Source organism: Rhamphochromis sp. 'chilingali', assembly GCF_963969265.1.
Source record: "Rhamphochromis sp. 'chilingali' genome assembly, chromosome: 18".
NCBI lineage: Eukaryota > Metazoa > Chordata > Actinopteri > Cichliformes > Cichlidae > Rhamphochromis > Rhamphochromis sp. 'chilingali'.
The window spans coordinates 27,639,973-27,653,621 of record NC_137945.1 but is presented as its reverse complement, the minus strand read 5'-3'; the positions used below and the strand labels follow the sequence as shown (position 1 = coordinate 27,653,621).

Below are 13,649 nucleotides of genomic sequence, written 5' to 3'. Positions count from 1 at the left end.
AGCAGCTGGGACTGTTTTGAAGTCATATCATAAAGGGAGACCGGGAATTCGTTACAAAATTGTGAATACTGGCAAAAAAGGTTGCAACACCTTAAATTACAAAGTCCACTAAGAAATGATTAATGATCTCGAGTCCTTCGCCAAGTTTCACTTAGGTAAAATAGCTCTTGCTCTGTCACCCGCTGTGATATAAATAAGCTGCTGAAGAGACGCGCAAGAACGATTCTGTCTCTGGCACTTTATTATCAAAAGTTTCAGTGAATTACTTCACCCTTACAGTCACTCGAAATTTAAAAAAAACAAACACACACACATTACTTTAAGAGACATCTAATTATATTAGCTCCAAAGATGTTTGTCATGTTTTGGCATGGCTGTGGGTAGCACATAGCTTAAGATAAGCACATAGCTGTTTATCACTGCTTCAGTGGAATGTGCCAAATGGTTTATCTAAAAGCTGCTCTGTTAAAGTGCTGAAAGACATGAGCCAGAGATGACGGTTGAAACATTTTTCATACAATATCAAAACAATTTCATCCTGACCATCTCTGCCAAATGCAAGCAGCTGATTCGCCATTACATTTTAGATGCATCCGTGGCCAAAGACAGAAGGATTCCTGTTCTGTTCTCGCACTTTAACATCCCGTGTAACCTGTTAAAAATGACAAAGGTTCGTTCTGTGTTGAGGAGTGTATAAATAAATGAGGAGGGATTGAGCTTGGCTCTGACAGAGCAGATCTGTGTATAATTTAGTTGCCTCCAAAGACAGGGGGTTGTGTTTTGTTTGCCTGATATCAATTCATTTCTCCCTCTACCGACTCGGTAAATGGATCTCTGCAGCAGGGAAATCAATACAGCTTCATACGTCTGTTCTTGCCTTCCAACTTTAACACAGGCAAATCATGAGTGGTAACCTTACTGTACTGCAGGCACTCCAACAAAAGCCAACTGTGAACGAGTATTGATGATGACCGCTTGATTTTTAGAGAAAAACAACAATTCGGAACCTCGTATCCATCTATTTTAATGCAACCGTGCTTTTGTCACTTCATGTATGCGATCGTTTTCAGAGACCTGTGTTTAATATAACACAATGTTTAAATGGAGTAGTTCTGTCTGCCTCGATTACAGCACAGTGGTCAAAAACATAGCAGGCAGAATATGAAACCAGGCCGCCGGGGTGGGCCATTAGTCTGCTATAAATGTAAGCAGCAGTGTCACACATTTGTCTGCGCGTCCTCATTATTCACATGAGCCATAAATTCGGCCGTCACATCAATCTGAGGCCAGAATTAATCGTGCAATTAAGATTCTCATTGCTTGGCAGATATAGCCACTAATGGATCAGTGACAAGTGCGATATGATCATAAAGAGGGGTTTTTAATGCACTGTTTAATTGCTCTTATGTGGTCGACAGTGTTACAACAGAGGCTACACAAGCCCATTTGTTCTCCGCAGTCCGCGCTGCTATCTTGGAAGGAAAAATGTGCTGCTGTTGAAGGGTCACGCAACGATGTAAGAGCAGGAACGAGCACCATTATTATGGTGCTTGAACGCACTGTGTGTGACTCAGAAGTTTGTGGCATTGTTTAACACTTTACCCCTTGAAAGCGTACTAAGAGTTACCTTTGAAGCTCTTTTCTGAACTGAGAGGTTTCTGTCATATATTTCAGGCTTATAGGACAAAATGAGCAGGTTTGCATCAGAAGTCGGTGAGTTCGGAAACTCTTGGAAAAGCCCAGGAACTACTCTATTGGTCTTCGTGTTTTTATTGATATACTCGTCATCAAGGGCACAAAAAAGGTTGTCAAATGTCTTTATGCAGGAAAGAGTTAACATATATTTAGTGCATGGATCACTTTCCGGCAGCAATAGCAACAGGCTAATTCACTTAACTAGAGGCAGGCTGGTTTCAAACCAGTGATTTGTCACTAAACACAGACGGCCCATGCTAAAGGTCCTCCCAACTCCTTATTTAATAATAAAATGTTGCAGATTATACTCCTCTGCTTTTACTTTGCCGTGTTTGCTCGAAACGACACACAGGCGACACATGAACGAGCTCCGCCACAGGTGACAGGGCGTGGACGGACGTCTTTAGGCAGTGCCTCGTTTTTAGACTGCTGCCGTTGCTTGTTGCACAACGAAGCATGACATTTAGCTCGTTGTTATAGGACAAAATAAATGAATAAATACAAAGCAGAAGCCAGGATTACAATATCCACTATGAAGGCAAAGCACTGCTCGCAGCTATAAGCACAAACGGGGCCGCACGCCGGGAGATAAATGGCTACAATAAATAACATCTACTGTGCTATGTGTGGGCTGCGTGTAGTGTAGATGTGTCTTCAAAATGCATTTAACACTGCCGCTTTAGGTTTTTTAAAATGTGCAATCGACCTCTTAACCTTTAAACTCTTCTTCGCATCTCATTCTCTTACTCCATTTCTTAGTTTCTTTATCGAAGACACAAACTTTCTCCACTTCCTTTCACCTCTAATACGAAACAATCAGAAAAAGTTGTGAAGACACAAGCGCTCACAAATAATTCATAAAGCCTTTCTACCTCCAGACGCATAGGGGGCACTAATTCATCTGACTTCCAGCCTTTAATCTCTTGCCTTGAAATCACTGACTCAAACTCCCAGAGCTGTCAAGGCTTTTTTTTCTTCTACCTGCACCTAGTCACTGATCAGAGCCTGCTACTGCGTCTGGAGTTTGTGGTGAACTTTTCTCTCTGTTTCAGCATTTCTTTCCTCTACACTTAAAGGCCACGAGGTTCAAAAGCAAAGAGGTAAAAAAACATGACAACAAAACAAAATGCGAACAGATCCACTATCCTCTAAGACATGCTCAAGGATGAAGGAGGCTTTGTAGAGAAGAACTTGGTGTCTACAAACAAACTTGTTATCGATGAGCCCAGAGTTTAGTCAAGGTTGAAGCACCTTCTTTGATAAAATATATTGTCTCTGTCTGAATATAGTTATTGACATCCCTGGAGAGGAGGAGGGGCAGGAGGAGATGGGTGGAAATAAGCAGCAGTCGTAGCCGCATTGCCCCATTTTTCCTCTATTACCATTTAACCTTTTCTCCTTCCTGCAATTACATATTTATTGAAAGCTATTGAGAGCTCCCGCTACTGCTACTGAAAGCATGTCAAAACACACCCTGACCGTGGTAATTAAAGATGCAATGCGAACATGCTGGGAGAGTAAATTAATTCCTCTGGGGGTGCAAGCAGCACGGGTAGCACACGAGCAAACATCTAAACAAAAGGAGGCACGAAGGGATTTCCAATGCTGACATTAAACGTCAGCAGGCAAATATCAACTAGACAAAAAGGTCTGGGTTTTTTTTGTTGTTTTGTTTCGTTTTGATTTATATGGCTGTGTGTGTGTGTGTGTGTGTGTGTGTGTGTGTGTGTGTGTGTGTGTGTGTGTGTGTGTCACTCATGCTGAAATTTAAAAAAAATCATTCAAAGAAAGACAGGAATGACAGCCCACAAACACTCGTCTATAGGTGCGCCGTTATGTGTGCCCTACCAGTGGAGTGTGTAGCAGAAATATATGCACGCACCCATCACCCACCTATCCACAGTGTGTGACAGAGAAGGCAATTACCAGCCACAATTTTCTACCATGCTTTATTTGCAATAACTGTCACCGGCAGAGCCTTGGCCTCCTTATCTGATTTTTATGAACATACTTGTAGGGATTATTGAGATTTGTGAAAGCACTGCTGGGAAATGTGAAACTGTGTGTGTGTGTGTGAGAGAGAGAGAATTTAAAAAAAAAGGAAAAGTAAGCGAGAGAGTTAATCTGCTATGGAAAGTGATGAAATATTAACCAGCAGTCGCGCACAGCGTGTTGGTCAAGAGATGGAGAAATCAAAAACAAAAAAGAAAAAGGAGATTATTAGACAGGTTTCGCACGATGGATTTTTTTTTCTAATCACATCACGCCTGAGGAGCTGAGAGTGCGTAGCCGTCAACCTCTCATTCCACAACACGAGCCACGGGCAGGCGTGCATTTTTTAAAAAGCCCTCACAGCGTCACTCAGCTGCTGTCAAGGCTGCGTGGATCAGTTTGGCGTCTACCTCCAGTTAGTTTTAAGTATTTAGTTTATTTTGTGTGTGTGTGTGTGTGTGTGTGTGTGTGTGTGTGTGTGTGTGTGTGTGTGTGTGTGTGTGTGTGTGTGTGTGTGTGTGTGTGTGTGTGTGTGTGTTTTTAAAGAGTCCAGTTGAATGACATCAAGGTTACAGGTTTGATGCTAGCAGTGGCTCCTAGGTGATCCAGAGAGGTGAAACGCACTGCAACTTTAAAAAAACACCAGCAACTAGAAAAACAAACAAAACACAACAGAAAGAGAAAAAATTCTGCAAAAGCTCACAAAAAAGGAACCCTGAGAAAACAAGAGGAGAGTGAGGGAACAACAGTGATGAGCTAACAGTAAGCGGCTAACAGCAAACATGTATCTACAGTATTACGTCAATCACGAAAAAAGTCTTTTCAAAAAATGGAGGAAACCACATCTTTTTGTCCCTCACAACATCGATCAATCCTCCAGTTCTTTAAGCATCTTGTCATTGTCACATTATTGAGTTATTTAGTTTGACCTCTCAGGGCCACCGTACCTGAGCCATGAGGCAGCATCAAAAGTGCAGCATATTTTATAAACATGTGTGAGGCATTTTAAGGCGGTACATGACTTTTTGGGGACTTCCTTAATACCAAGAGAACTTTAACACGTGCTCTTGTGCCAACTTCCTAAAAAAAAATGAAAGTATAGCTGGTGCGTGGATGGAGAAATAGCATATTAAAAGAGCAGGCTACTGCTTCAAAGGGCCATTATTCCACAGGTTGAACAGCTCCTATTGCGGGGTTAACAGCCAGGGTGCCGGGCTGAGTGCTGTGGTAAGGAGTGAGGCTGGCATCAGCAGCCCCTGGCCTGCCAAGGTGCTGTGACGACTAAGCCTGCTGTCACAGACACAGAGCGCAGGCTGGACGGGGGCAGTAGCCTCGCCATCTGTTGCGCGACAGCCAAAGTCACCCTGTATGTAGACTGTGTGGCTCACTGGGAGGGTGTGTGTTTGAATATGTCCAAAGCTGTATTTGTGTGCACTTAGACACACTTAGGCACATCATTTCAGAGTGCCTGTGTGTGCATATAATGGGTCTGTGTGTCTGCATGTCTGTATGTGCTAAAATGACCATCTGTGTGAGGAGAGAAAAAAAAAAGCATAAGCCACAATTAAAGGAGGGATCTGTACATGGAAAGTCGAATATTTGTCCTAAACCGGCGACTCGGAGTCAACTCAGAGCTCAGAGGCTCATATTTTAGAGAGAAGAAATCCTTAAGTGGACAGCAGCCATCCACTAGCATTAATAATGAGAGCACTGACAGAGTGACACAATAAACAAATGTTAAATTAAAATCAGTGCAGACAACATAATTTTAAAAAATGACAGAAAGATGGAGAAGCTGATGGATTGGAGGAGCAGTTAAGGGAATATTAGTGCAGGCACCATGACAAATCCATACTCTGTACAGGATGTTAGACATTTAGTGACATTTACCAGATTCCTTGAGAGACTTCATTGAATCAAGTAGGATATGCTTTATCAAACTGACAATGGGAGTTTGGCTAATATCCACTGAGAAGTAATAATGGCAACAAGTAAGAGAAATCCTACACTGTCTCAACTAGTTTCTTGTCCTCCCATTCATGCGTCAAATTCTTATTTTTTATTACAGCTATAAAACTATAATTGCAAATAGGCTGAGAAAATCACAGCTTTTCCTGTGCAAGTCCTCTCAAACTCTCTATAAATATCAACATTTACCAAACAGCTGAAATCTAGAAAACTCTTATGAGGTGCTGGCTGGGCACTGACCACTTCTCGGGGCAGCAGGGAGTCCTCTGGGCGAATCACCAACAGGTTCACGGTTCCACCCATGGGTGTAGCTCGGAGCAGGGCTACCACCTCTTCCTGGCTTTTACCATTTAGGTCCACCCCACTAACCTGCACGTACATATACACATACACGGAGTCACGAAGCGTAAAAGAAGACTTACAAAAATAAATGTACAACAGATACACAGTCGGAGGCGAAACTAAACTCACTCTTAAGAGGGGGGACTATGGCCTCCACATAACCTTTATGCAGATTACCCTGTGAGCCAGTTGGAACTGGAATTAAATATGGGTTATTTCCCCCTAAAGGGAGCACTCGCTGATTTCCATGTCAGTCTGACTGAAGTATAATCAAAATATTGTTCCATCTAACCACATTTTCTTAGAAATTCAAAACAAAGGGAACGCAGCTTATTCGACTCGCTCCAACAAAGGCTCAGTAAGACTGAATTTAGGAACAAAGTCACATCAGGAAACGAGTAATTTGTCTCTGAAATAACACGCAATCTCACAGAACACACTCGCTGAACACTGTGTCATGGTTAGAGGATGTTTGATGTCCTGCCTCACCTCCAGCAGCCGGTCTCCAGCTTTAAGTCGACCGTCTTGGATGGCGGCGCCTTGAGGAAGGATGTTTTTAACGTAAATTGGAGCACTGCCGCCAATCGGGACATCTCTGGATGTGATGCTGAATCCGAGACCCTCTGGACCTAGTTAACAATTGAAGACACTTAGAAAGGTATTGTGACATTTTACAAAGCACAGCTCATCACTTGTTCTTTTCTTTCCTGGTGCAAACATGCCATGCTGTGATGTTGTCATTTGGTAAGCTTGCCAGCAGTGTGCTCATGATCGGCAGTAAACTGAAAAACTGTTTGTCTGTTGTCATTTTCTATTATCCTTAAAACAGACTGCTCAATAAAATTTAAAGGAACCCTTTCTAATCCGAGCAAAGCACCAAGTCAGTTAAACTTGAGGGATATTGATTTGATCAGTTAAGTAGCAGAGGCGGGGCAATGAGACAGCCCCCAAAACAAGAATGGTTTGCAGGTGGAGGCCACTCACATGTTTCCCTCCTCATTAGTTTTGCATTTGGCTAGAGTCAGTGTCACTACTGGCAGCATGACGTGATAGCTGGACCCTGTGGAGGTTGCACAGGTAGTCTAACTTCTCCAGGATGGCACATCAATGTGTGCCATTGCCAGAATTTTTGGTCACGTCAGCATTGTCAGGCATATATGTAAGAACACGGGGGCCACACAAACTACTGAGTACCATCTTGAATTGCTACGATCAAATTTCAGTAAAATGGTCAAGACCAGTGGTCTCCAACCTTTTTAGCGCCACGGACCGATTTTTCACGAACCGGCCTTTAAGGTGTTGCGGATAGATACAACAAAATAAAACCAGTACAGGTACCAAAAATGGGATTTATTCATAACACACGGGAAAAGATTCAGGGAAACCAAGTTAACGATAAAAACGATTAAAAAAATAACAACAAAAACCCTGAAAACCATAAATTTCACACCCGAGCCTCAACTGCACCCTGGTACCAAACAACTCATGGACCGGTACCGGTGCGTGGCCCGGGGGTTGGGGGTTTAAATGTCACTAAGGAGCAATTTATTTATGACAGCGACATTTTCTATTTCTGGGTTTCATTTTAAAAGTACAGAAACATAAAAAGTGTATTCTGTGTATAAATACTGCTAAGGGCATACAACTTTTCCCCCCATTATTAAAAAAAAGTAACTTTTAATCCACTAAGCAGGAATCAAATGATGGCCTTCCACCATGTCCTGAACCTCCACGAGGTAATACAGACATTCCTGCTTCCATGCTGCCATTTTTTCATATTTCCATGATTGGGTGTGTCTTGAACTCTAAACATAGTATCAGTGCTATGAACCAAAATTGAGTGTTTTAAATGAATGTGAACGGACTTTAAAGCCAATCGTGGAAGTCGCGGTCAGATTAAAGACCAGTTAAGAATAAGCAGAGACAAATGAATGATTATGGATTGGGAAATGCATTAAAACTCTGTTCAATATCCTCTTAAACTAAAGTGCAGGACACCTAAATAGTTAAAGTGCTTATTTCTGAATGTTCCCACACTGCACCGTGTGCCAGATTTTAAACCCAAAAAACCCCCTCCAGAGTTTTGGTGCAAAGGCAGGCCACAAAGGCTGTGTAAAAATCATGTCTGGGTCAAAGCAGTCTTGGATGATATATAGGGAGCCTGAGGTTAGCCTAATGGAGAAAGCAGTGATCACTGTGTGTGCACTCAAATTTGTTTCTTAGCTTTGTATATTTAAAGGAAAATCCTCTGTCTCTTCCAAGTGCAGTGAAATTCAACAACCACATGTGATAAAAACACTTCGGGCATCAGCTTTGCAAAGCCATTTGCTTTAAGTTTAAGGGTTGACCTTTAAGGTTGCTCAAACGAATATGAATTGATAGTCTAAGAGGAATCAGGCAAATACAATAACAGGTAAATAAGAAGATCTCTCCGCTCTAACCTTTTCTGCTGACCAGAGCTGTATTTTTCAGATAAAAGCATGACGTAGTTCAAATGTCAGCTACATGTGATAAACCGTGCAAATGCTGCGTGTCAGATTAAACTAGAAGAGTCATTAAGAACGTCTTTCAGAGCGGCGGTTAAGATTCCACCATGCATAACCTAGCTGTAGGCATTTCCAAGTTGGAAAGTCGTGTTCTGCGGTTTTAGCCGAGGCTTTTCTGACGCTAACAGCAGTGATTAGCATTCGTGTCAAAGTAGCTGCTCATTTCACAGAGCTGTCAGCACCTCTGATGGTTCATCATGACCTACTTTTCCCTGTATGTCTATTTAGCAGTCTGTCGTCTCCCTGACAGTGATGCCGCTGATGAACAAGGGGCATTAAGATTGAGGAGCGCGGCTGGCAACTTTCTCCTGGCTTCCACGCACAAATAAACTTGCAGAAAGGTGATGAAGAGATCACTTTGAAGCCAGAAAGTTGAGCTGCTGAGGATAACGACGTTCTATGATCTGTCCATCACTGCTGAGCGAGAAGTGATCAGACAAAAATAGCTGTCATCGTTTATGTTGAATATTAAATGCGCAGTTTGACTGCCAAACTTTTAAATACCAGATCCCACAGTTGCCGTGGGAGGTTCTCCACTTAGTGCAGATGCTAGTCTGTCCTCAAACGACTGAAAATAAGAGGGGTAAACAAATGCAGATGGCATTTAACACAGATGTATCACAGCTTTTGATTATATCCTGCCTTTTTTCAAATCCTCGCCATGGCAGTTGGGATTCCCCTTCCCCTCTGACCCTTTTCACAAACTGCCGCCCAACACACATCCCAAACCCAACTCAGGCCCATTATAAGATCCCGCTGTTCAAAGTCTACAATCAGCCAATTAGGAGAATACAATCTCTAAATATTCCTGTGCTAATTAACCACTGATGTATTTATTTTAGGTACCAGACCAGGCCGGGGTAAAAGTAATTGTGTCCCTTTCTGGATTAGCTGAAATCCTGGCTCCAATAAGCCAATTAAGCAGCAAACATGAAGAGAGGCTGAGGCACATTAGAATGACTTAATGGGGTGCGTATGTCCTTTTCAACAGCAGTATTTGATTAAGGCACTCTTGTTAATTTGCCATTCAGGATCTGCTCCTGCCACTTGGAACTCTGAGCCACTTAGGCTGAATCACAACAATTACAACGAGCAGACAACAAAACCGCCAAAGCCCTTCTAGAAGTGCATTAGCGTGATGGCAATCAAACGGAACCGTCAAAATGGATTTCAGAGGCGCGTTTCCCTCAACTCAGCCTTTTCCTAATGCTCCGTTAAATTCCCAGTTTAACAACATTTGGACATCTCCATCTGGAGTTCACAAACGGCTTTGAAGTTATGTGCCGGTAAACTCTCACTGAAATCACAGGCTTTGAAACCATTTCTGTTACTTGGGCAATACTGAAATATTTCATAGTGACCATGAAGCCATGCAGCTGGTGGATATAAGCTAAACTGAAGGCGTCAGCCTGGTGCTCGAGTTCTACCAACATCTTTCCGGAAATTAGAGTCGTGTGGGGAAACTTTGTCACGTTATAAACACATAAATATAAGTTACACTTCAGCTCCACAGTGTCAAAGAACTCTGCCGGCAGCGCTGGGAAACTTTGCCAAACATGTTAGAGCAGCTTGTGACTGCATGTCCCCAGAGTGGGTCACGTTTACCCCGTGCCGCAGCCCTCACTTTTTCCCGCACCCTTCCCTGAAGCTCATCGCTAAGGCCTCGGTGCCAGCTTTCAAGTAAACATCTGCTCCGGCAACCGAAAAAAAAAAGGAGCAAAAAAGAAATCGACGGAGTCAGGACATCGCCTTAGATCTACTTCACTCTGCTTCCTACTGTTCGCTAATTCACATGAAGATGGCTAACTGGTGGAAATGACACGGCTTGGCAGCGAAGCCACCACAAAGAAATACAACTGCTCCGGTATCAAAGGTCTGTCCAAGTCCACAAATAAACCCAGCTCAGCTGGAAGCAGATGGATTGCCGAAGCTTAACCACAAGACCGCGGTGATGTACTGTAGCATGAACGGATGAAACCACAACCTGTTTTCAAGACGGGGCTGATCTGTGTTTGCTTTCGGCCTTCTCGGTTAAACAAAGCGCAAAGGCAAGAGGAGATTTTTTTTATTTCCAGAAGGATTTCGGTTGCATTAAGAGCTCTTTGACCTTTTGTTTACTCTGGAGTTTTTAAATGCTAGAAGTTGACAAGATATCGCCTTTATCGCACTTAGTAACGGGGTTGATAGACATAGAAGCAAACAAAGAGATTATTGGTCAAATTAATGAAACACTTTAACGCTGTCACATGAGCTGCTTTAGGATCAGCATCTTTCGTGTCTAACTGCAAACTTTCAGTGCATTTAAATGTTTAAATGCAGAAGCCTGTCTTGTGAAGAATATACTCTTTGATGCTGGAGTTTTATCAGATATACAGGGCTCTTCCCCGGCTTTCTGCTGATAAAGAGCGGAGGCCGATGTAATCTGCCAGTGGACAGGCTGACAGAAATTTTGGCAGAAGCAATTCTGAACTAAAAAAAAGCCACTTTTTAAAATTTTCCCACGGTTAGAAGCAAGGTCAACCCACTGTTAAGCCTTCCCCAAGAATTTTCCCACTACTTGCTTTGAAACATACGATTATCACACATATCTCACTTAATAACACAAAAATGTCTAAAAAGCAGATCAAACATGGCGGGCTCATGTCACCATATGATGTCAGCACACATAAATTGCAAACATGATTCTGCTGGTTTTCACTCCTACAGCACTGACCTCGTTTTGCTACTCTCACCTTTCTTCAGTTGGACGTTGAACCTGCGACCTTTGTTCTTTAGGTCGATGGTTCTGGGGGCGTTTGTGCTTATCCTGCGCTGCAGGGAGGGCGAAGGGGCTGACGGGGTCCTGGAGATCAAAATGTGGGGTGGAGTGGCAAAGCGTCTACTCGAGTCTGGGGTGCTCTCTGCCAGTGAGCCATGGTGGCTACAGAGACAAGGGTTCAGAGTCGTTACATGAAATATAGATTCATCGTCAGGCTCCTGTAATGTAATGTATAACGCACAGTAATGACTTTTCACCATTAAATAATAACTGTATTTGTAGCAAGAACCTTTTCACTGGCACAGACGGAGGATTGATCGTTCTGTATAACTGACATTATGACCACAAACACAAACCCACATCTTTGTCTTTCTGGAACTAGGCCAGAGTTTTTACAACAATTAACAGAAACCACAGGCAGATAAAACAGGCTTTTGACAAGATGATCACCGATGCAGACTCAGAGGTCTAAGGTACAAATTACAATTAGGCTGCTCTCTTGTCTTTTTTTTTTGCGTAGCTTTTAAACTCTGACGGATTTCCAGTGAAAGTCTCTGACTGCTGCAATTACAACAGCACTCCCTTTCACACACATCAAATCTGTGGCAGCTTTTTAATTTTTCTTTTTTTCTTTGATTTATTGATTTTTCTTTGTTTCATGTATGAGAACAGTGTGAAGGTATCTTGGGTAGAAAAAATAAACTATTTAGTAACCATTCAATAAAAGAAAAGGGAGGTGAAACCCACTTGTGATTGAGGCCCGGTGGTTGTCCTGATCTGGACGTCAGCGGCCCGGTCAGACTGGACCTGTCTGCTGGCTGTTGAGACTCCTGGCTGAAACGAACCCTGTTCAGCTGAGGTGGGCTGCTCAGCTCCTTCTGTGCTGACAGCAGCTCATATTGCTTCTTCATGGCTGCAGGGACCACGTGGAAAAGGATAACCTGGGAACGCATCGCCTGCTTGAAAATGTTCTGTGCTCTGAAGGTGAAACAACATAGAGCGAGGGAGAGAGCGGTAAGGTCACACAGACAGAAATGAATTAGCTTTAAACATGATAAGAGATACATGTACAATGATGTAGCACCAAAGCTTGGCAGATACAGAAGGATAAGGAAAGCCATGATGCACTGTATGTTGAAAGGAGATACAGAGAGTTGAGACCTGCGTGGCTAATCGCAGGACTACTTCCTGCAATGCATTATGGGGCAGAAATTACATTATCTATAATTACAAGCATCAAGACGGGTAAGAGATAAGGACAGTAAGTGGTGCATCGGTCATAAAATATTACTGCGTGTGATATAGGTTAAATCTCTATACTATGCGGTCATTTGTGTGTTTGTGTGAGTCTGTTCATGGTTGGAGATAAATGGTTATGAGTTGACTCAACAATCAGAACAGAGGTGATGAATCATGCACCAGGGAAGCTTTACAGACGATGAGTTCCCAAGTAAGCAGACACACACACAGAATTCATTCCTTAAACACAAAATGGGGCGGGAACACACAAACACACCGAGTCTCGTATGAGTTTGGGGGAGGCCAAATATGCCGAGACAAGAGCTCGCCATCATTCCCAGACACAAGAATTGTTTAGTCTGGTTTGCCAGCAGCACTTAGCATATAGATAGGCTGGCCAGGAGTGAGGCACACTGCAGCATAAGGGGGCCAGAGGCACAGTGGATGTCTGGATTCCAGCAATCCCATGTTCTTTTTCCAGCCCCCTCCCCATTACCAGCAATACCATGCTGATTCTGTCCCAATGACAGCCGCTAAGCCGCTTCCGCCGCAAACAGACAGCACTCCACGCAAGCCGCGTCGCAGAGGCGAACGCGCACCGAGCTACTTCTGCGAGATTTGCTCTCTCCTGTTTTCATTCTTATGGTAATTTGCGAGAATCACTGCAGGGTGATGACAGGCTGGGGCGAAGTTTGTGTGCGTGCATGCGTGCTTTGTACGCAAATGTTCCCGTGCACATACGCGCTGCCATCACTCCAGCAATCAGCCTCTGCGCGAGCCTGATTGAATAATAAATTACCCCCATCAATGCATCATTACATTCAGTTAGATTAAGCGCTTCAAAATATTTACCCATGCAAAACAATCCAAGAAGATTAGACTATCACTTTAAATTGTCACTCTCTGTGGCACACAATCAACGATGGGTGGGGGTGGGGTTAAAGTTTTGTTCCTTTGCCTCATTTTTATGCAAACGCCCCCCCCCCAAAAAAAAAAAAAAAAACATCACAAACATCATAAGCGTGCAGATGCCGGTGAGGAGGGTGTGTTTGGAAGGAGAGGCTACAAAACATCACTCCCTTGTGGATTTGGTGGGTAAGCTTCTTTCA

The 13,649-nt window shown here is 43.2% G+C and overlaps 1 protein-coding gene across 2 annotated transcripts in view; it reads right to left on the bottom strand.

Annotated features, from left to right (window-relative positions):
- Positions 1 to 13,649, bottom strand: part of LOC308385851 (partitioning defective 3 homolog) — a 354,241-nt gene that overhangs the window by 173,155 nt on the left and 167,437 nt on the right. For both annotated transcript variants that reach the window (XM_080865038.1, XM_080865037.1), the window contains exons 9-12: positions 12,049 to 12,279; positions 11,276 to 11,463; positions 6,487 to 6,626; positions 5,896 to 6,024 (exon numbers count right to left, since the gene is read on the bottom strand). In XM_080865038.1, the coding sequence (XP_080721164.1) occupies positions 5,896 to 6,024; positions 6,487 to 6,626; positions 11,276 to 11,463; positions 12,049 to 12,279 (688 nt within the window). The remainder of the gene's footprint in view (positions 1 to 5,895; positions 6,025 to 6,486; positions 6,627 to 11,275; positions 11,464 to 12,048; positions 12,280 to 13,649) is intronic.